Here is a 20,159-nt window from a genome sequence, read left to right on the forward strand (position 1 = left end):
TTGTTCGCAAAGCTTGAAAATCCAAGTGGTCACTAAACGGCCGCCCTGCCTCTGAGGGCCAGCCAAGCAGGAAGAGTCGTGTGGTGAGAGCTCTCAACTGTCCTGTGCTGAGCAGGGGCTCAGAGGGGACAGCGTGGCCCATGGTGGGACGTTCCAGTTCCGTGAGGGAACCTGCTTCGTATCGGGGTGGTATGCAGACCCCCACCTGACACTGTCCTCCCAGGAGGCCTCTCCTGCCTCCTGAGCCCGGAGCCGGGCGTCTGCGCGCCGTGGTTTCTATTGTCAGGGACCTGTGTGCGCCGCCCAGTGCCATGGCCTCCTTGGATGACACGCTCCAAGGACAAATGTCCTCTGTGCTTCTGCTTCTGCTACCTTCACCACACCCCTCTGCGTCCTGCCCGGGAGGGTACCATCGGTGACTGGGTGGAGTGCTGCGGCTGAGCCCGTGGGGGATTCCACCCGGAGCTCGGTCTGAGTGGGCAGTTTGCGGGAGGCCTCCCACCGCCGGGGCCTGCTCTGCGTGTCCCTGCGCCGAGGGTTTGCAGTGTGGCGGGGAGACGTCCGTGCAGACGCCCTGAGCTGGCCCTTCCCCTGCTCTCGGGGCCTCCAACGCTTGACCCTGCCTGCTGCTGCCTCCCTCCTGCCCAGCCCCCGCTGTGCTCACGCGGCTCCCTCTGCCGAGTGCCTTCCTCCCTTCTGAGCGGCTCCCCCTCCCAGATTCAGTGCCTTTTCCACCAGAACCCCTAGTGCTCAGCTCCAACACTGCGTCCCCCGAGGAACGTGGTCTTCAGAGCCCCTCTTCTTTGGACCCCACAGACCTTTGTGGGGTCTTCCGACTCAGTTTCATGTGAACCTTTCATGTGTCCTGTCTCCCCAGCCTCTGCCCTGCGCCGCTACGATCTACCTCAGGGTTTGAGCTCGAGGGGGACTGCACACACACATCGATCAGTAGCACAGGCAGACTGTAAGGTCTGTGCGGCCAGGACAGGGTCGCAGGGGTCTTCGCAGGAGCAGTCCTGGACGGCGTCTTGCAGACAGCCCGCGTGAGGAGACCGGCTGGCGCCTCCCCCCTCCCGAGACAGGCGGCCCCGTCGTCCTCTGGGGGAGGACAGGACATCCTGAGGTCCTTGAGAGCATTTCGGGCCCGAGAGTAGCCCGTTGGTCCAGTCCCAGGCCCTCCGCCATCACGGTCTGCCTCGGGTGAACTCCGGGATGCGGGCACATGGAGCTGGTCCAGAGACAGGAATTCGGCCAAAGGCCACCGAATGCACCTGATTTCTTCTCTGTCTGTCCCTCTCTTTTCTCCCTTTCTCCCCTTCCCTGCCTACACCTGCCGCTCCCTCTCCTGCCCCTGCCCCAGCTCTCCTCAGCCCTGCTGTTCGACGCCCTCTGCGCGGTGGTGGCCGCGGTGCAGGAGCTGAACCGGAGCCAGGAGATGGGCGTGCGGCCCCTGTCCTGCGGCTCGGCCCAGATCTGGCAGCACGGAACCAGCCTCATGAACTACCTGCGCATGGTGAGCAGCAGCGGGCTCCGCGGGCCTGCAGGCCTCCCGCCCACCCCAGACCCAGGACCCGGCTCTGTGCAGGGGGCGTGGGGCACCTTGTTCCCGGACCCTAAAGCCCCTGGGGATCCATGGCAGGTTTGTTACAAGACAGTGGTCCCCAAGAACCAGCGACAGTTCAGGGCTTCCTGGGTTCCTGGCTAGGCCCCTGACCCCGGGGCTCACAGGCCCAGCACAGCCCTGTGCAGAGCGAGGCGGTGCCTCTGCTCGGGACTGAGACCCTCGGGCTCGGCACTGCTGTTGGTGCTGGATCTCCGTGTCCTCTCAGCCACGTGTGCCCCGGGGGATCATGGGGATCCCTGCCCATGCAGACAGCCCCTGAGAGAAGCCTGGAGCAGAGTGGTTTGGATTTTACATTTGAGGCAGGTTGTCCCGACTTGGTGCAGTCTGGGGGTGGGGAGCGGCTGCCCTGTGAACAGCCGGGGGCTGCAGGAGGGGCTCGGGGGGATCTGAGCTCAAGCAGGCGTCTTGGAGCTGCACTGGTTTGTGGAGCAACTGTGAGGTCATTAAGTGTGGAGCGTCCTTCCTCCCCGGCAGCCCCAGCCAACTCGGGACAGGTTCCAGAGACATCACACTTGTAGTCCTGGAGCTTGTGGCTGAGAGGTGAGCAGGAGGCTGGACCTCAGCGCTGTCCCCTCCTCGGGCATGCTGCTCAGGCGTCCTTCAGTCGCGCGTGTGCGGATGCTTGCTCGGCCCGGTGGACACGAGACCCACTGGGTGCTGTGACTCCCTCGGGCAGGTAGAACTGGAAGGCCTTACCGGCCACATCGAATTCGACAACAAAGGCCAGAGGTCCAACTACGCCTTGAAAATCCTGCAGTTCACGAGGACTGGTTTTCGACAGGTGAGCCTGGCTGGCACCACGGTGGCAGACTCCACTTTGTTTCTCTGTCCCCAGCCCGCCTCTCCTTGGCACTCAGGGTGGTCTCCTGCTCCCCCGGGACAATAGGCTGCACCTGGGGTGGGGCCCCTGGCATGCACTGGCCCCCGTCCTGCACCAGGCTCGGCCAGTGTGGTCAAGGGACTGCAGTCCCAGCAAGATACCATGAAGGGGACAAGCGCGCTGTGTGGTGGGGTGAGGAGGGGAGAGGGGGGAGGAGGGGCAAGGGGCTGTCCCACAGGAAGGAATTCCCAGGCCACGCCCTCTGCTCTGGGTTGTCCCACCGCCTGAAGCCCGCCCCACCCCGGAACCGGGGTCAGAGGCCAGGTCGCTTGCTGGTTAGACACAGACCAGACCCCATGGAAGCCAAGGTCTTTCTTTAGCATTGGAATGGACGGCCAGTTCTGCCTTCAGCTCCTTGCCCACCAATCCACACTCAGCCCCACCCCCACCATGCCAACTTGCCCTCCTTCCTGTCCGCTGCCTGTCTTCCTCCATCGGCTCAGGTGCTTTGTCCTTCTAGCCTTTCTCCGCTCCCTGCTCTTCTCCATGTCCTCCGTTCTTCTTCCCTTTCTCCCCAGTGCAGTTACATCAGAAGCAGGGGTTCTGACCGCCACTCTGAGGTTTCCCAGCCTCTATCACCCTAGCAATCAGCTCTGTCCTAATCCCAGCCCTCCTCCTGTCTCAGAAACCCTGAGACACAGGAAGTGGCGCACTGACCACAGGAGGGGGCAGGCCTCGTCCACCGGCGGAGCAGCCAACGGGCACACACCACTGCACAGTGATTGCTTTCCGGGAGATGACGGAGATGTATCGTCTTCATCATCATCACCATCATCATAGCAGTTTTTATTTGTTAAGTTCTTACCATGGACCGTGCGTCAAATGTATTTCCTCATGGAACCATTATGAAGCTGGTGCTATTGATTAATCCCTATTTTTTATAAGTGGGGAAGCAGGAGATTGGCTGACTTGACCTTGAACAGTTAGAAATGACAACTAGTTTTGAACCGAAATACCTCTAACTCTGAAGCCCAGATTCTTAACCATTATGGTAAATCATGCATTAAAATCACCTTGGTAATTTGGTAGAAATGCAGATTTTTAGACTCTGCCTACCAGGCGTCTGGCTGGGTATTCTGAGCATGGGGCCAGGGAGCAACGCCTCCAGCACCCAAGGCGACGCCAACAACACCTGGGCCAGCACGGGGGCCTCACCCGCCTCTCGGCCCATGTCCGAGGGGCTAGCGGCCCAGCAGAGTTCCTTCTAGGAGGACACCGATTGCACTGGGCCGTGAGACAGGTCACCCTTCTCGGGCCTCAACATGTAAAGGGAAACAGTCCCAGGCGGAGAGTCCTGGGGCCGCTGAGAGCAGCCCCTCAGCTCTGGGCCTGAGCGGTGTGCCCTCCAGGCCACGACAGCCACGGCCGTGGTTCAGGACTTCCCCGGGGCGCGCCCTGGTGGCCTGCCGCTGTGGGCTGAGTCTCACAGAGTGGTCGTCTCCGTGACCTGACCACCGTTTACTGGGCCTGTGCCATGTGCCTGGCATGGAGGGAACAGCTGGGCAGGTGCGGTCCCTGTGCTGAGAGCTCCCAGTCTGGAGGGGTGAGGCTGACCAAAAACAACGTGACATTCGGGGTCATTAAGCTCAAATCGTGCCCTTGGGCTCATACTTCCCTGAGCGAGTGAAGCAGCCTGTAGGGAAACTGTCGGGCAGGCCGTTCCCTGAGCCTCGGTGCCTGGGGCATCTGGAGGGCAGACTGCTCGTTGGTTCCTGCAGTCAGTGTCTGTTCAGTGCTCTCTTCTAGGCACAGGGTGAAAAAAAATGGGCGAAGTGTCTGCTTTGCCCCTGGAATTAGGGACAGACCATAGACAAACAAATCCAAGTATACTATAATGTCATTAGTTGTTAGTGTTACGGGGAAAGTAAAAGAGGGTAAAGGGAACCAGCCTGTGGAGACGACGCGGTGGAGAAGCAACAGTTACCAGATCAGGATGCCTTTGCCGAGCCCCGCCCCTCCACGGAGAGCCCCTCTAACGCGAAACCCGTGCGGCTCGCGCCCTGCTCTCTGAGTGCCTCCTGGGAAGACCCCACTGCCAGGCCCCTGCCCCTGGACCCGAGCCCGCCCAGCACTGGACCGACAGCTGAGGACGCTGGGAGCCTGTCACCCTGCTGCTCCTGCACCAGCCGCCCCGAGGCCGCCTGTCTCAGGTCCGCCGCAGGGTGAAGGGACGAAGCAACACCGGCTCCTTCAGCAGCACGCGCGGCCGGCGCGGGGAGGGCTGTCCGCCCGGGTGTGCACAGGGGCCACCACAGCGTTGGTCTCAAAGGCACATTCCCAGGCCCCACGGTGGAGGCGCTGAGTCAGTGAAACCGGCGCATTCCAAGAATCTGCACATTCTCAGGGGCCACGGAGAGATGGTACCGTGCAGGTGGCCCACGATACGCCGAGGCAGAGCTGCCTGGGGCAGTGGTGGTCAGCTGCAGCCTTGGGGCGCAGAATCCCTTCACCCCACCTGAGTGGACTCTGCTGCACAGGTGACCCCTGAAGAGGGTGGTCCTGTTGACCTTCAGCCACAGTAAGGGCCGCACACTCCTGATTGGATGTATAAAGCAGATCGCGATAACCCACCTTTAAAGTGCATTGCCCACTTTTCTCAGCCGAGCAGGTGGCTGTCTGGCGGAGCTTCTGTGGGTGCTGCTGAGAGCTGTTGGGCCCCGGGCCCCACCCCGCTGCCAGCCCCATCCTGGCCTCCTGACCTGTCTGTCCCCTGCTGGGGATGGGATAAAGAAATGGTCTGAGAAGTGACCATTAATCAGGCCCTGCTCCGGGGCGGGGAATGGCAGGCTCTCTGCTCTGCTCCGCTCCGTCCACGGTGACGCTGGCAGGGGAGGAAGTTACCAGGAGCAGGGAGATGACGTCTCCCGGGTACCCGTTGTGTGCCGAACACCGCGTGGTCACTTTGCACGACCACATCTAGTCCGGAGAGCAGATCACCCACCTTCAAGGAGGAGGAGCCCACGTCACAGATGAGGAAACTGGGCTGGGGGGGAGGAGCTGGTCCAGGAAAACTGTTACAAGGGCTCTGGGCAGAGCGGGTCCGAGCTCAGGTCGGTGCAGAGCCCCTGCTCTCGTGCCCGTCACTCTTGGCCTCAGCTTCCTGGAATCCCTGATGCCACCGCAGGCTCAGGCCCCCGTGCCCTCTGGAAGTTTCAGAGGTCCAGTTCCGACTTCCTGAGGTCCCGGCACGCCAGCGGCTGGGGTCAGGATGCCTGTCTTGAATCTCTCCTGCATCTTCCCAGACAGAAGCATCGTGAGCTCACGTCTGCCCCTTCCCAGGGGAGGCTGGGGCCACCCTGTGTCTGCGGCAGTGGGGCTGGCTTTGGCAGCACCTCTGAGAGGCCAGAGGCAGCCCCCTTTCTTGTCAAGGCCTCTGCAGCTGGGGACAGCAGGGAACAGCTTCTGTTACTTCGATAGCAATTGTAGCAGAATTGCTGGTGAGATTCCCTCCTGATCCCACCTCCAGACACCCTTCCTCACTTCAAAAAAAACAAAAAATAAAAAAACAGGGAACAACAGAACACCCTAAAAACAGCCTGTGAAATAGAGATTGTGCCGCCATTGTCAGCAGGCGACGTTGGGGAGCAGTGAGTGTCTTCTCTGTGTGGAGACGTCCCAGGCGGCATGTGTGCCCTCTCCCGCTCCTGCCATGAGCCTCTGTGACAGGGCAGGTCTCATCTGCACTAAGGAGAAGCCTCAGAGGCTCAGACAGGCTGCCAGCGAGGACGCTGCTCTGAGAGCCGCGATTGCCACTGTCTCATACGTTTTCTTTTTCGATGACAGTTTCCATTCAGTATCATTTGGTATTAGTCTTAGGTGTACAGCAGAGTGGTTAGACAAGCATACACTTGACAAGCTGTTCCCCCAATATTTATAGTCCCCACCTAGTACCACACACAGTTATTACAATATTATTGACTATATTCCCCTTGCATTCCAGGCCTATTTTGTAACTTCCAATTTTCTCAACACCATTTATTGAAGAGACTGTCTTTACCCAGTTGCCTCCTTTGTCATAGATTAATTGGCCATAAAGGTGTAGATTTATTTCTGGCTCTCTATTCTGTTCCATTGATCTATGTGTCTGTTTTTATGTCAGTGCCATGCTGTTTTGATGACTGAAGCCTTGTAATATAGTTGATATCTGGTAGCATGATACCTCCAACTTTGTTCTTCTTTCTCAAGATTTCTATGGCTATTTGGGGGTCTTTGGTGGTTTCATATACATTTTTGGATTATTTGCTCCAGTTCTGTGAAAAACACCATTGGTCTTTTGTTGTTGTTGTTGTTTTTAGGAATTGCATTGAATCTGTAGATTGTTTTTAATGATCTTAATTCTTTCTATCCATGAGCTGGTATATTCTCACACTTATTTATTTGTTCAAATTTTGTCTTCGGTGTCTTATAATTTTCTAAGTACAGGTATTTTACCTCCTTGGTTAAATTTATTACTAGGTATTTTTTAATGCAATTGTGAATGATATTCTTTTCTTTGTGTGTCTAATACATTTTCTATTTGAGGAAGGAATTTACCGTAAAGGTGCAGATCCTTTGAAGCTGCCTCTGCAGAGCTGGCTCAGAGTGCTGGGAGGGGCGATGGCCAGACACCGGAGGCTTCGAGCGCGTCTTTGGGCCGGGGCAGACCTGACCAGAGGGGCGGTGGGCTGCGGGGCTGCTTTGCCTTTAATGAGGAAATTCCAAGGCAGCAGATTCTTGGGTGGAAGGAGGGAGGAAAAGATGGGTCCTTTGGGGGCTGCTTTGAAGGTCGCTGAGAAGTCACTTCTATATTTCTTCTAATTGAGGGGCTCGGCGAAGGGAGGCATCACAAGATTTCACATAGTTGACATCATCTCAGAGAACATCATAAATTCTCAGAGTTCAAGGCCTCACGACGCGCAGGAGGACACCCGATCCCTGGGAACCTAGAGAGTCTCTAAAACCACTGCTCCCCAACCTGTTCACAAGGCTCCCCACCAACAGCTGGAATTTAAAAATCTGAGTGAAGGCCCCTCCAATGAATCATTGATTCCTTTCTCTCATTACATTTTCTGCCCTTTCGCTAAAAGCAATCTCCTCTGGTTAATGAAAAGTCTGCTAAGCACTTCCTCCTGTGAGAGATTCTGGTCACCTGGCCACCCCAGGAGGACAGCCGAGGGCAGACGAGCTGATTTGGGCGGGTGTCATTGCGGGTGCTCTGTCTCCTGCCTCCCTGGCCGGCATGTGCCTGATTCTCTCTCCCGGAGCACAGGGTCTCCCTGCACATGGGCTTCAACGGAAAAGGTGCTGGCGGCAAGTCATTCACGCATCAGCCTGCAGCAAACGCAGCTACTTACACGTGCAGTGGAGGGCTGCTCTGGGCAGAGGGGCAGGCGCATAAGTGCTGCGTTTTAAATGCATTTCTTATAATATTGCCGTCATACCTGCGCTCAGCGGGCGGTTGGCAGTTCTTAGTGGCTCCTTTCTGTGCCTCGTGGGCCAGCTCCTGCCCAGGGAGGGCGGGCTGGAGCCACTATGTGTGTGTCCAGACGCAGCCTGCAGTGGAACACGGAGCAGCCACCACCGGCCAGAGGGACAGGGAGCCTGGCAGTGGGAGGGGCTGTGTGCAGAGGCAGGAGCCTTGGGGGCGTGGCCAGGGCTGGCTCCCACAGTTCCCAGCGTTCTGTTCCCCAATTGCTCCTTGAGGAAAAACTTCGTGTGCACCATAAACTTACTGTGAGAAGAACACGAACTGCTGTTGCTCCATGTGCTTTGAGGATTTGACTATCTCATGCAACTTTGTGTCATCTCCGTGGAGATGTCTGGATGGATTCCCTCTGTCTTCGTGGGCAGCACTCCTGGAATCCCGTGGGTCAGGACAGGGACCGACACAGAGCCGGGCTGGAGGCCCACAGAGGCCAGCCCATGCCAGCCCTGCCTGCTGAGAGTCGGCCAGCTGGCCCCTCCCTGCTTCCCACGGTTCCTGGGGCTCCTGCCCTCTTCCTCCACCCAACCTCTGTCCTCCCTTCACTCCCTGACATGGCAGTGTCCCCAGGGTCACCAGGCAGTGGCTCTGGGTGGGTATGAAGAGGAGACCCGAAGTCACAGATGCTCCTGGGAGAGTTGACAGACCATCCAGGGCCTGCCTGACCTGAGTGCCAACACCTGAAATGAAGGCTCCCCGTTTCCTAGAGCACAGTCAAGTCCAGCCACATGCCAGGTCCACCTGCAGCCTGCATCCATCTCGGGGCAGCAGAGGGCTCTCAGCTCTTCCCTGCAAGCTTCACTGCACCTCGCCCTGTCCGCCAGCGCCCCGCGGACTCCAGGGACTTGTGCACCTCGCCCTGTCCGCCAGCGCCCCGCGGACTCCAGGGACACGTGCGCCTCGCCCTGTCCGCCAGCGCCCCGCGGACTCCAGGGACGCGTGCGCCTCGCCCTGTCCGCCAGCGCCCCGCGGACTCCAGGGACGCGTGCGCCTCGCCCTGTCCGCCAGCGCCCCGCGGACTCCAGGGACGCGTGCGCCTCGCCCTGTCCGCCAGCGCCCCGCGGACTCCAGGGACGCGTGCGCCTCGCCCTGTCCGCCAGCGCCCCGCGGACTCCAGGGACAGGGAGTGACCGCTCCCTTCAGCCTGATGCTTCATTAGGCACATTGAACAAACTGGCATCTGCTGCTCAGACCTTACAGTTGTATTATTAGTACAACTGCTTCCTCAAAATACCTATCTGCCTGGTGAGTTTAACAAAGGAAGCCAGGCACTCTCCAATCTTCATTGGCAGTACTTCTTTCTTTCTTTTTAATTAATTAATTTTTGTTACAGATGATTCTCCTTTTTCCTCTATTGACATTCTCCTCCCGATCCCGCCCCCCACCCCGCCCCTGGCATTGGTTAGGATACATGCATGTAAATGCTTTGGCTTATCTCTTCCCTCCCTCCCGTCCCCTCCTCTGAGGTTCCTCGGTCTGAACCATACTCCCTTCTATGTCTCTGAGTCTATTTTGTTCATCACCTTCTATTGTTCATTATAGTCCACAAATAAGTGAGATCATGTGGTATTTGTCTTTCTCTGACTGACTTATTTTGCTTAGCATAATACTCTCCAGGTCCCTCCATGTTGTCTCAACAGATAAGAGATCTTTCTTACAGCTACATAGTACTCCATTGTGTACATGTACCACAGCTTTTTTATCCACTCATCTACTGATAGACACTTGAGCTGTTTCCAGATCTTAGCTATTATAAATGGTCCTGCTATGAACATAGGGGTACATATATTCTTTCTGATTGGTGTTTCAGGCTTCTTGGGATATAGTTCTAGAAGTGGGATCACTGGGTCAAATGGCAATTCAATTTTTAATTTTTTGAGGAAACACCATATTGTTTTCCATAGTGGCTGCATCAATCTGCATTCCCACCAGCAGTGTACTAGAGTCCCCTTTTCTCCACACCCTCGCCAGTAATTGTTGTTTGATGATGTGTTGATGGCAGCCATTCTGGTAGGTATGAGGTGATACTTTACAGACGTTTTAATTTGCATCTCTCTGATGATTAGTAATGTTGAGCATTTTTTCATATGTCTTTTGGCCATTTGCATGTCCTATTTGGAGAGGTGTCTATTTAAGTCTTCAGACCATACTTTAACTAGATTCTTTGTCTTCCTTTTATTGAGTTGTATGAGTAGTCTATATGTTTTGGAAATTAACCCCTTATTTGATGCATCGTTGGCAATTATGCTCTCCTATACAGTGGGTTCCCTTTCCATTTCGATGATTGTTTCTTTTGCTGTGCAGAAGATGTTTAGTTTTATGTAGTACCATTTATTAATTCTTCCTTTGTTTCTCTTGCCTTAGGCATTGTATCAATGAAAATTCTCCTGCGTGTGATGTCTGAAATTTTGTTGCCTACAGTTTCTTCTAGGATTTTTATGGATTTGTTTAGTCACATTTAAGCCTTTTAAACATTTTGAGTTTATTCTTGTGTATGGTGTAAGTTGGTAGTCTAACTTGACTTCTTTTGCACGTAGCTGTCCAATTTTCCCAACACTATCTATGAGAGAGGCTGTCTTTACTCCATTGCATGTTGTTGATACCTTTGTCAAATATTAATTGAACATAATGTCTTGGGTCCATTTCTGGGTTCTCTGTTCTGTTCCATTGATCTATATGCCTGTTCTTTGCCAGTACCAGGCTGTTTTGATTACAGTGGCTTTGTAGTATAACCTGATATTCTATATTGTGATCCCTCCTACTTTGTCCTTCTTTATCAAGATTGTTATGGGTATTCCAGGTCTTTTTTAGTTCCATATAAACTTTTAGAATATTTGTTCTAGTTCCATGAACTATGTCACTGGTATTTTAATGGAGGTTGCATTGAATCTATAGATTGCTTTGAGTAGTATGGACATTTTAATGATGTTAATTCTGCCAATCCATGAACATGGTATATGCTTCCACTTTTTTATATCTTCCTCTATTTCTTTTTTCAATGTCCTATAGTTTTCTGTGAATAGGCCCTTTACTTCTTTGTTAAGTTTATTCCTAGGTATCTTAATTCTTTTGCTACAATGGTAAATGTAATTGTTTTTTCAGTTTCTCTTTCTGTGAGTTCATCATTGGTGTATAAGAATGCCTTCAATTTCTTGATGTTGATTTTGTATCCTGCTACTTTGCTGAATTCATTTATTAAATCTAGTAGATTTTTGATGGAGTCTTTAGGGTTTTCTATGTATAATATGTCATCTGCAAATAATTACAGTTTTACTTTCTTCTTTACAATTTGGATTCTTTTTATTTTTTATTCATCTCTAATTGTTGTGGTTAAGACTTCCAGTACTATGTTCAATAGGAGTGGGGAAATGGACATCCTTGTTTTGTTCCTGTTCTTAAGGGGCATGCTTTTAGTTTTTTTCCCATTGAGTATAATAGTGGCTGTAGGATTTTCATAAATGGCCTTTATTATGTCAAGATCCGATCCCTCTATTCCCACACTGTTGAGCATTTTTATCAGAAATGGGTGCTAGATATTGTAGAATGCTTTTTCAACATCTATTGATATGATTATATGGTTTTTATCTTTCATTTTGTTTATGTGGTATATCACATTTATTGATTTTCAAATATTGTACCAGCCTTGCATCCCTGGGATAAAGCCCACTTGGGCATGCTGAATAATTTTTTTAATGTATTGCTGGATTCAATTGCTAATATTTTGTTGAGGATTTTGGCATCTATGGTCATCAGGGATATTGGCCTATAGTTTTCTTTCTTTGTAGTGTCTTTATTGGGTTTTGGAATTAGGATTATGCTGGCCTCATAAAAGGAGCTTGAAAGTCTTCCTTCTTCTTGAGGTTTTTGGAATAGTTTGAGGAGGATGGGTGTTAGTCCTTCTTTAAATGTTGGGTGAAACTCCCCTGTTAAGTTGTCTGGGCACTGGCTTTTGTTTGCTGGGAATTTCTTAATTACATCTTCAATTGTCTTAGTTGTTATTGGTCTGTTCAAGTTTTTTATGTCTTCCCGGTTCAGTTTTGGGAGACTGTATGATTCGAGAAATTTGTCCATTTTATCTAGATTGTCCAACTTGTTGGTGTATAATTATTCATAGTATTTTTAATGATTCTTTGTATTTCTGTGATGTCGGTTGTTACTTCTCCTCTTTAGTTTCTGATTTTGTTTATTTGGATTCTCTGTCTTTATTTCTTGGTGAGTCAAGCTAAGCATCCATCAATCTTGTTTATCTTTTCAAAAAATCAGTTTTTTGTTTCATTGATCTTTAAATTTTTTTTTTTTTTTTTTAGTTTCTATGTCTGCTCTGACCTTTACTATTTCTTTCCTTCTACTTGCTCTGGGTTTTTCTTTTTATTTACTTTCTAGTTCTTTAAGTTGTAGGGTTAGAAAGTCAATTAGAAATGTTTCTTGTTTCCTGAGGTAGGCCTGTAGTGCTATGAACTTCCCTCCCAGGACTGCTTTTGCTGCATCCCATAAATTTTGTGTTGTTTGGTGTTTATTTTCATTGGTTTCCAGGAAGTTTTTAATTTCTTCCTTGATGTCCTTCATTACCCACTCATTATTTAATAACATGCTTTTTAGCCTCCATGTGTTTGAATGTTTTTGAGTGTTTTTATTATAATTGATTTCTAGTTTCATGCCATTGTGATCTGAGAAGATGCTTGATATGATTTCAGTGTTCTTGAACTTGGTGAGACTTAGTTTGTGTCCTCACATGTGGTCTATCTTTGAGAATGATCCATGTGCATTTGAGAAGAGTGTGAATTCTGCAGTTTTGGGGTGTCATTCTCTGTAGATTCCTATTAAATCCATTTGTTCTGGTGCATCATTTAGTGTCTCTGTATCCTTGTTAATTTTTTTTCCAGAGGCTCTATCCAGTGATGTCAGCGAGGTGTTGAAGTCCCCTGCTATGATTGTAGTGCTGTCAATTTCTCCTTTCAAGTCCTCCAGAAGTTTTTAAATATATTTTTGTGCTCCTATATTGGGTGCATATATGTTTACCAAGGTTATATCTTCCTGATGGATAGATCCTTTAAATATTATGTAGTGGCCTTCTTTGTCTCTAGTTATGGCTGTATTTTTTTTTTTTTTTTTTTAGTTTATTTTCTTTATTGATTTTAGAGAGAGAAGAAGAAAGAGGGAGAGAGAGATAGAAACATTGATGAGAGAAAACATTGATTAGCTGCCTCCTGCGTGCCCCCCACTGGGGATATGGCCCACAAATGGGCATATGCGCTGACTGGAAATCAAAGTGGCAACCACTTGGTGCATGGGCTGATGCTCAACTACTGAGCCACACCAGGTGGGCATGACTGTCATTTTGAAGTCTATTTTATTGGATATGAATATTGCTACCTCAGCTTTTTTTTTCTTTTTGTTTACTTGGAAAATTTTTTTTCATCTCTTCACTTTCAACCTATATTAGTCTTTTGTTATTAGGTGGGTCTCTTATAAACAACATATATATGAATCATGCTTTCCTATTCATTCAGCTACTCTGTGTCTTTTGATCAGAGTGTTTAATACATTTACATTTAAGATTGTTTTGAATATGTACTTATTTATTGCCATTTTTTATTATTGTGGTTATATTTCTCTTCCTATTTCTTCTACTAATTACAGCAGTCCTTTTAACATTTCTTGCAGTGCTGGTTTGGTGCTAATATAGTCCCTTAGCTTTTTTGTGCATGGGAAGCTCTTTATTTCACCTTGTATTTTGAATGATAGCCTTGCTGGATAGAGTAGTCTTGGGTTCAGATCCTTGTTTCTCATGACCTTGATTACCTCATGCCACTCCCTCTGGCCAGTAGTGTTTCTGTTGAGAAGTCAGCTGAGAGCCTTATGGGGTTTTAGGTAGGTAACCTGTTGCTTATCTCTTGCTGGCAGTGCTTTTCTTGTAAGATGACAACTCCTGAGCATGCCAGAGTTCTCTGCTAGACTCTCTCTTCAGCAGCTCACTTGCAGCAGCATCTGTTCCCAGGAGATGAGTGGGATGTGCAGGGCCCTCACGCTCTCGGCCTGCATGCACCGTCCCTGCAGCGCCATCCCTCCTGCAGAACGCTAGAGGAGAGTCTGGGAGACTCTTGACCAAACAACAAAAGAACAGGACAAAAGAACAAAAAAAAAGATACAGGCAAGAGAAATTATTAAAATCAGTACTTCTGTCCACAAAGAAAGATGAACTGAATCTCTTTACTGCCCTACTCAGGGAAATGTAACTTCTGAAACCTTGAGCTAGTTGGAGAGAATCATTTGACGGGGGGTGGGGGGGGGGTGGGCATACTTAGAGCTGACTGAGTTGAAACTGAGCAGCAATCCTTCCCTCAACAATATTTGCCTGTCACTAGAGCACCTGGAAACAGCCGCTGTGAGTTTATTCTCTTCGACAAGGGGTGTGGTGAAGGCCAGACAAAATTCCACTTCACATTCCAGAGGCTGGGGATTCAGGACAGGAATTTGGATACCTCTTGGCATAAGCCAAACATTCAAGCATAGAGTACAACTGATCCTTGTTATCTGTGGATTCCATGTTTACAAGTTCTTGCACGCACTCATGTCTCTGTGTCACCCAAGGCAGTGTGCACAGCAGTTTCTCGGACATGTGCAGAGCGGCGAGGACTTTGAGTTGGCAGAGGCGTGTTCCGGCCAAGGTGGAACAGTGACTCTGCCTTCTTGTCCCAGCCCATTCTGTCAAGAAGTTTCTTCTTCGTGGTCTATGTAGCATCATAGCTTCACTTTTGTTTGTTTTCTCTGGGTGATTTTCCTGTATAAAATGACCCTCAGACTCAGTGCCGATGTGCTGTCTAGTGTTTCCAAGTGCAAGAAGGCTCGATGGGCCTCACAGAGAAGACACAGGTGTTAGGAAAGCATCATTCGGGCATAAGTTGCAGTGCTGTTGTTCATATTAATGAAGCAACAGTGTACCTTAAATCAGGTGTTTGTAAACAGAAATCAGTGTTTGTGCTAACTTCACAGAACAGGACTACGTGAGTAACAAGAATCAATTGTACTGCCCTGGCGAGTCTGGCTCAGCAGTTAGAGCGTCAGCCTCGGACCACGGAATTCTAGGTTCGGTTCTGGCTAAGGGCACGTACCTCAGTTGCACTTTGTTCCTGGCCCCGGTTGGGGTCATGTGGGTGGCAACCAGTCAATGTGTCTCTGTCATATCGATGTTCCTTTCCCCCTCCCCCATCTGAAGATAAATGCAAAAATGTCCTCGAGTGAGGATAAAAAAAGAATAAATTGCAGTGAGTTTCAGCCAGGCAAGAAGACCAGGACTGAGTAAACTTATGCGTAGCTCAAGTTTTTCTGCAGTGGTCTTTCCTCTCTGCGTCCACTATCCTACACTCCACTCTCGTGTGTACTCACCGTCCTACACTCCACTCTTGTGTGTACTCACCGTCCTACCCTCCACTCTCCTGTGTACTCACCATCCTACACTCCACTCTCGTGTGTTCTCACCGTCCTACACTCCACTCTCCTGTGTACTCACCATCCTACACTCCACTCTCGTGTGTTCTCACCATCCTACACTCCACTCTCGTGTGTTCTCACCGTCCTACCCTCCACTCTCCTGTGTACTCACCGTCCTACCCTCCACTCTCCTGTGTACTCACCGTCCTACCCTCCACTCTCGTGTGTTCTCACCGTCCTACCCTCCACTCTCCTGTGTTCTCACCGTCCTACCCTCCACTCTCCTGTGTACTCACCGTCCTACCCTCCACTCTCCTGTGTACTCACCGTCCTACCCTCCACTCTCCTCTGTTCTCACCGTCCTACCCTCCACTCTCCTGTGTTCTCACCGTCCTACCCTCCACTCTCCTGTGTACTCGCCGTCCTACCCTCCACTCTCCTGTGTACTCGCCGTCCTACCCTCCACTCTCCTGTGTACTCGCCGTCCTACCCTCCACTCTCCTGTGTACTCGCCGTCCTACCCTCCACTCTCCTGTGTACTCGCCGTCCTACCCTCCACTCTCCTGTGTACTCGCCGTCCTACCCTCCACTCTCCTGTGTACTCGCCGTCCTACCCTCCACTCTCATGTGTTCTCACCGTCCTACCCTCCACTCTCGTGTGTTCTCACCGTCCTACCCTCCACTCTCGTGTGTTCTCACCGTCCTACCCTCCACTCTCGTGTGTTCTCACCGTCCTACCCTCCACTCTCCTGTGTACTCACCGTCCTACCCTCCACTCTCGTGTGTTCTCACCATCCTACACTCCACTCTCGTGTGTTGTCACCATCCTAAACTCCACTCTCGTGTGTTCTCACAGTGCCAAAGGACTGCATCCGCCCTTCATGCCCTGGCCTTCCTTTCCGTCCCTGTGATGTCAGAGTAGAATTTAGACCCTGCACTCCTTTGGCTGAGAGGAGTAATAAATAAAGGCCCTCTAGACATGTGTTCAACTCAGATGTTTGGATGTTTGCAAATGCTTTCTCATGAAGTTCAAGAATGCCCCCAGAGTTGGGAAACTCATTACCTATAGGGACGACACATTCCATCTTAGAAATCTCTCATTGCTAGAAGCCTTTCCATCTGTTGGGCAGAATTCTTTCTTCCTTAAAAAAGCCTCTAATTTCCGGTCCTCAGTTCTGTTTCTTGGGTCCACATGCCATTGCATTCTTTCCATGACTGCCTTCCCTTTCCTTCTAAAATGTAACTTCAGTCTCCCGCTTGGAACCCGCTGCAGTCTGGTGATGTTCCGCCTAGTGTGTGACCTGGAGCCAGGTCCTGTTTCGGGTGGTCTGGGAGAAGAGTGCTCTGTCCCTTGCACTGAACCGCCTGTCGTGACTGTGTGCAAATAAGAGGACTGCAGTGTGTTACAGCACTTTTACGCTTCCTTCCACCCTAACTGAGCACAGCGTCAGCTCCAAGGTGAGCTGTCTGCTGGGAGAGCTCCAGGCCTCCGCTGCAGGGCTCAGGGAGAACGGTTTCCCGGCAGGTAGGAAGGGCCCTTCCCGGCAGCTCCCCAGAGGGTGGCCCCTTGCTTCAACTCCATGTCTGGGTAGCCAGGCTTTAGTGCCCCCGCCTGTCCCGACAGCCAGCGCCTGAGGCCTCTGGATGCTGCTTCTCCCAGGCCTGTCTCTCCCGGTCTCTGCTCTAAGACACTTTGAAGAACTAGACCACATTCTAAATATACCAGCATTGCAGGCATTCGTGTTCGAGCTGGAAGGGGCCAGACCACATCCTTCTTTGATAGGTGAGGTAACTGAATTCTAAAAAGAAGTGACCTGCCTAAAGAACTTTCATAATTCAGTTCAGTCGATGTGTATGGAGCAACAATTATGAGCCTGGCACTGTCTGGGGGCAGGAGGCACAAAGGAGAACTTACCAGGTTGTCACTGAGCAGACGCTGATGCCATCGGGGCGCCGGGGACACACTGGGGACAAGGCAGAGTCTCGTCACTGCCGTAGCGTCCTGTCCAGTGTGGGAGAGGGCTGGAGACAGTGCTCACTTGAACACTTACGTGATTACAGGGTGAGGAGCAGTGCAGAGGGGAACCCCCTGCACCACGCCTGCGTCCCTGGGATGGGGGACTGGACCGAAGCAGAGGGCTGGGGAAAGGCTCCCACCAGAAGGTGACATTCTGGGCAAGGCTGGATGGAGGACTGTGTGTCCCCGGGTGAAAGGGGGTGTGATGAGCCTGGCAGGGACCCAGACCAGTGCTGGCTGATGGCAGACCAGGTCCGGGAGCTGGAGCACCCTCTGGTGGACTTGTTCCATGTCAGCCCACTGTCCCCTTCCTGGAACTTTATTTAAATGTCTTCCTCTAAATACAAAAGTCAGATCAAAGGCAAGGAAAAGCAAAGGCCGACTTCAGGAAGAGGGCTCTCAAGCAGAGTCGCTTGTGGCACATGCCAAGGGGTTAGCAGAGCAGCTCCAATGCGTACTCAGCGTCCCACTGCACATGCACAGTCAGGGAAACGGTATCTCGTGGGCGCTACACCGCGGACCTGCCTGTGCTTGGACCTGCATTGACTATGGAACTGTGGGCGGCACCGCATCCTCCTGAGCCCGGGTCTGTAACCTGTAAGCAGGACAGTGCCAACCCCTCTGGTAGTGTGGCCGGGAAGCCTACACGACGTGACAAGCACAGACATGAACGTTCACAGGTGTTAGCCTGTATGATGTCCTTGCAGCTCGCCTTCTAGTGACAACACTCAAGGTGTGGGCTAGGTGTGAATTGATGCCAGAATGTCGTCGTTGAGCCTCAGTTATGTGCCAGGTGCTCTGCGAGAGGCTGGTAGAGTGTGACGGGGGCGGGGGGGGGGGTCCCCGATCCTCCTGCCAGGCACAGTCATGCTTTGTGAGCAGGGCCTGCAGTCTGGGAACACGTAAGCAGCAGCCTGTACATAACTGAGCCAAACCTTAGGGAACAGTAGTTACCCTGCTATGGGCACTGTGCTCTGATCTACTTTTGATATATATTTTATGTTTTAAATGCCAGTCTTGACCCACTAAATTGATTTTATAACCCACTGATGGACTGTGATCATGGCTGAACAAAACACTGCCTTGGACCAGTTGTGTGGGAGGCTAAGCCCAGGCCGACTCATTTGCTGAGGAGTCTTCCCAGCTGCCCCTGGGCCTCCTGTGATCTCTCACCTCTGCATTTGCCAAAGGCATTGTCCCTGGCCCAGAATTTTCACAGTTTCTGGGCATGAGCGTGCATTTTATGCTAAGAGAATATTTTGACTAAGAGAATAGGTCTTTAGCGCTCATCGGCAAACCCCTCTGTTCCACAAATTATCCCCTCAGGCATTAAGTTGGCCCTTACTCATGACCCAGTCTTCCATGTAAACTAAACTTAAATGTTTGGAGATATTAGATTTAAATTCAATGAACATTTTATTTTCTTAATTCTCACCCAAGGATATTTTTTCCATTGGTTTTTAGAGAGAACTGAAAGGAGGGAGGGAAGTAGGTGTGGGGGAAAGAGAGAGAGAAACATTGATGTGAGAGAGACACATCAATTGGTTGCCTCTCACGTGTGTCCCAACCAGGCCTAGGGATTGAACCTGCAACCCAGGTACATGCCCTTGACTGGGAATCGAACCCCCGACCCTTTGGTCCTCATGCCAACACTCTAACCGCCGAGACAAAAAAGCCAGGGCAAATTCAATAAACTTCAAATTCAAAAGCTTCCTGCCACGGAAGCCCACCCTGCAAGCCTCCTTAGCTAGTCTTACACCAAGGTGCACACCTCCACTGCAGAGACTCTGAAACAGCAGCTCAGCTTCAATTCTCTCCTGAGGGCTCTGGCCGAGTTTTATACCCGACTGCCTCTGTACACATGTCGGAATCAGTTCTGTGGCCTCCAGGAGACACTAACGCATCGTGTGCATCCTTCCTGACGAGAACGCCAACGTCAAACCTAAATCCAAGGGGGAAAAAGACTCGTTGGTTATTGTTGGTCCAACTGTGAATGGTCCTAGAGAATAAAGATCTGGAATAAAGAGCTTGCCTTTGGAAGGCCCTTAAACTTCCGTCCCACCTGTGATGGTCTTAGGTCGTCCCGGGGAGGGGAGGGCGGGGGAAGACCATCCTTACCGCACAGGCAGCAAAACTGACTTTCAGAGGCCACACGCCGGGGCCAGGCGGAACCTGAAGCCGGAGGACCCCGGCCGCTGCGTCCCCACCAGCGCTGCTGTCGCATGTTCTCGAGGCTGCCTAGGGCTCATCGGCAGTCACCACACACGTTGTCTCATGAGCAGGCCGGGTATGCCGAGTGGCACCCCAATGCCGAAGGAGCCAAGGGGCCAAAGGTTGGGAGACACGTCCAGCTTGTCACCTGAAGGAATTAATGGGCAACTCCCTTGCAGAAAGCAGTCTGACCACCAGACCTCTGAAACCCCAGACCCCGTTTTGTAGCTGGAGGCAGTGAGAACGTGGGCAACAGCGGACCAGGTGCCGGGGGTCCAGTGCCAGGGAGAAGTGAGAGAAACGAGGGGGGCTGCCCCGGAGACAGCATGAATCGGGACCTTGTGACCAGCCCAGAGCTCACTGGGGGAAGGAGAGGGGCCAAGGCTCTGGTTTCACCCAGATGTCAGGACAGAGAATTCACTTGAAGATGAAGCACTCGGCATGCTTACGGAATTACAGCGAATTACAGCAGCAGTGGCGTAACACCAGCAGACAGGCTGACTTATGCCCATCTTACCGATGAGGAAGGTGACGG

The 20,159-nt window shown here is 51.5% G+C and overlaps 1 protein-coding gene across 1 annotated transcript in view; it reads left to right on the forward strand.

Annotated features, from left to right (window-relative positions):
* GRIK4 (glutamate ionotropic receptor kainate type subunit 4) overlaps positions 1–20,159 on the forward strand; it is a 331,785-nt gene that overhangs the window by 211,237 nt on the left and 100,389 nt on the right. Inside the window, exons 8-9 of the mRNA XM_036276444.1 lie at positions 1,361–1,513; positions 2,301–2,405. Coding sequence (XP_036132337.1) covers positions 1,361–1,513; positions 2,301–2,405 — 258 coding nt within the window. The remainder of the gene's footprint in view (positions 1–1,360; positions 1,514–2,300; positions 2,406–20,159) is intronic.

Source organism: Molossus molossus, unplaced genomic scaffold, assembly GCF_014108415.1.
Source record: "Molossus molossus isolate mMolMol1 unplaced genomic scaffold, mMolMol1.p scaffold_m16_p_22, whole genome shotgun sequence".
Classification (NCBI taxonomy): domain Eukaryota; kingdom Metazoa; phylum Chordata; class Mammalia; order Chiroptera; family Molossidae; genus Molossus; species Molossus molossus.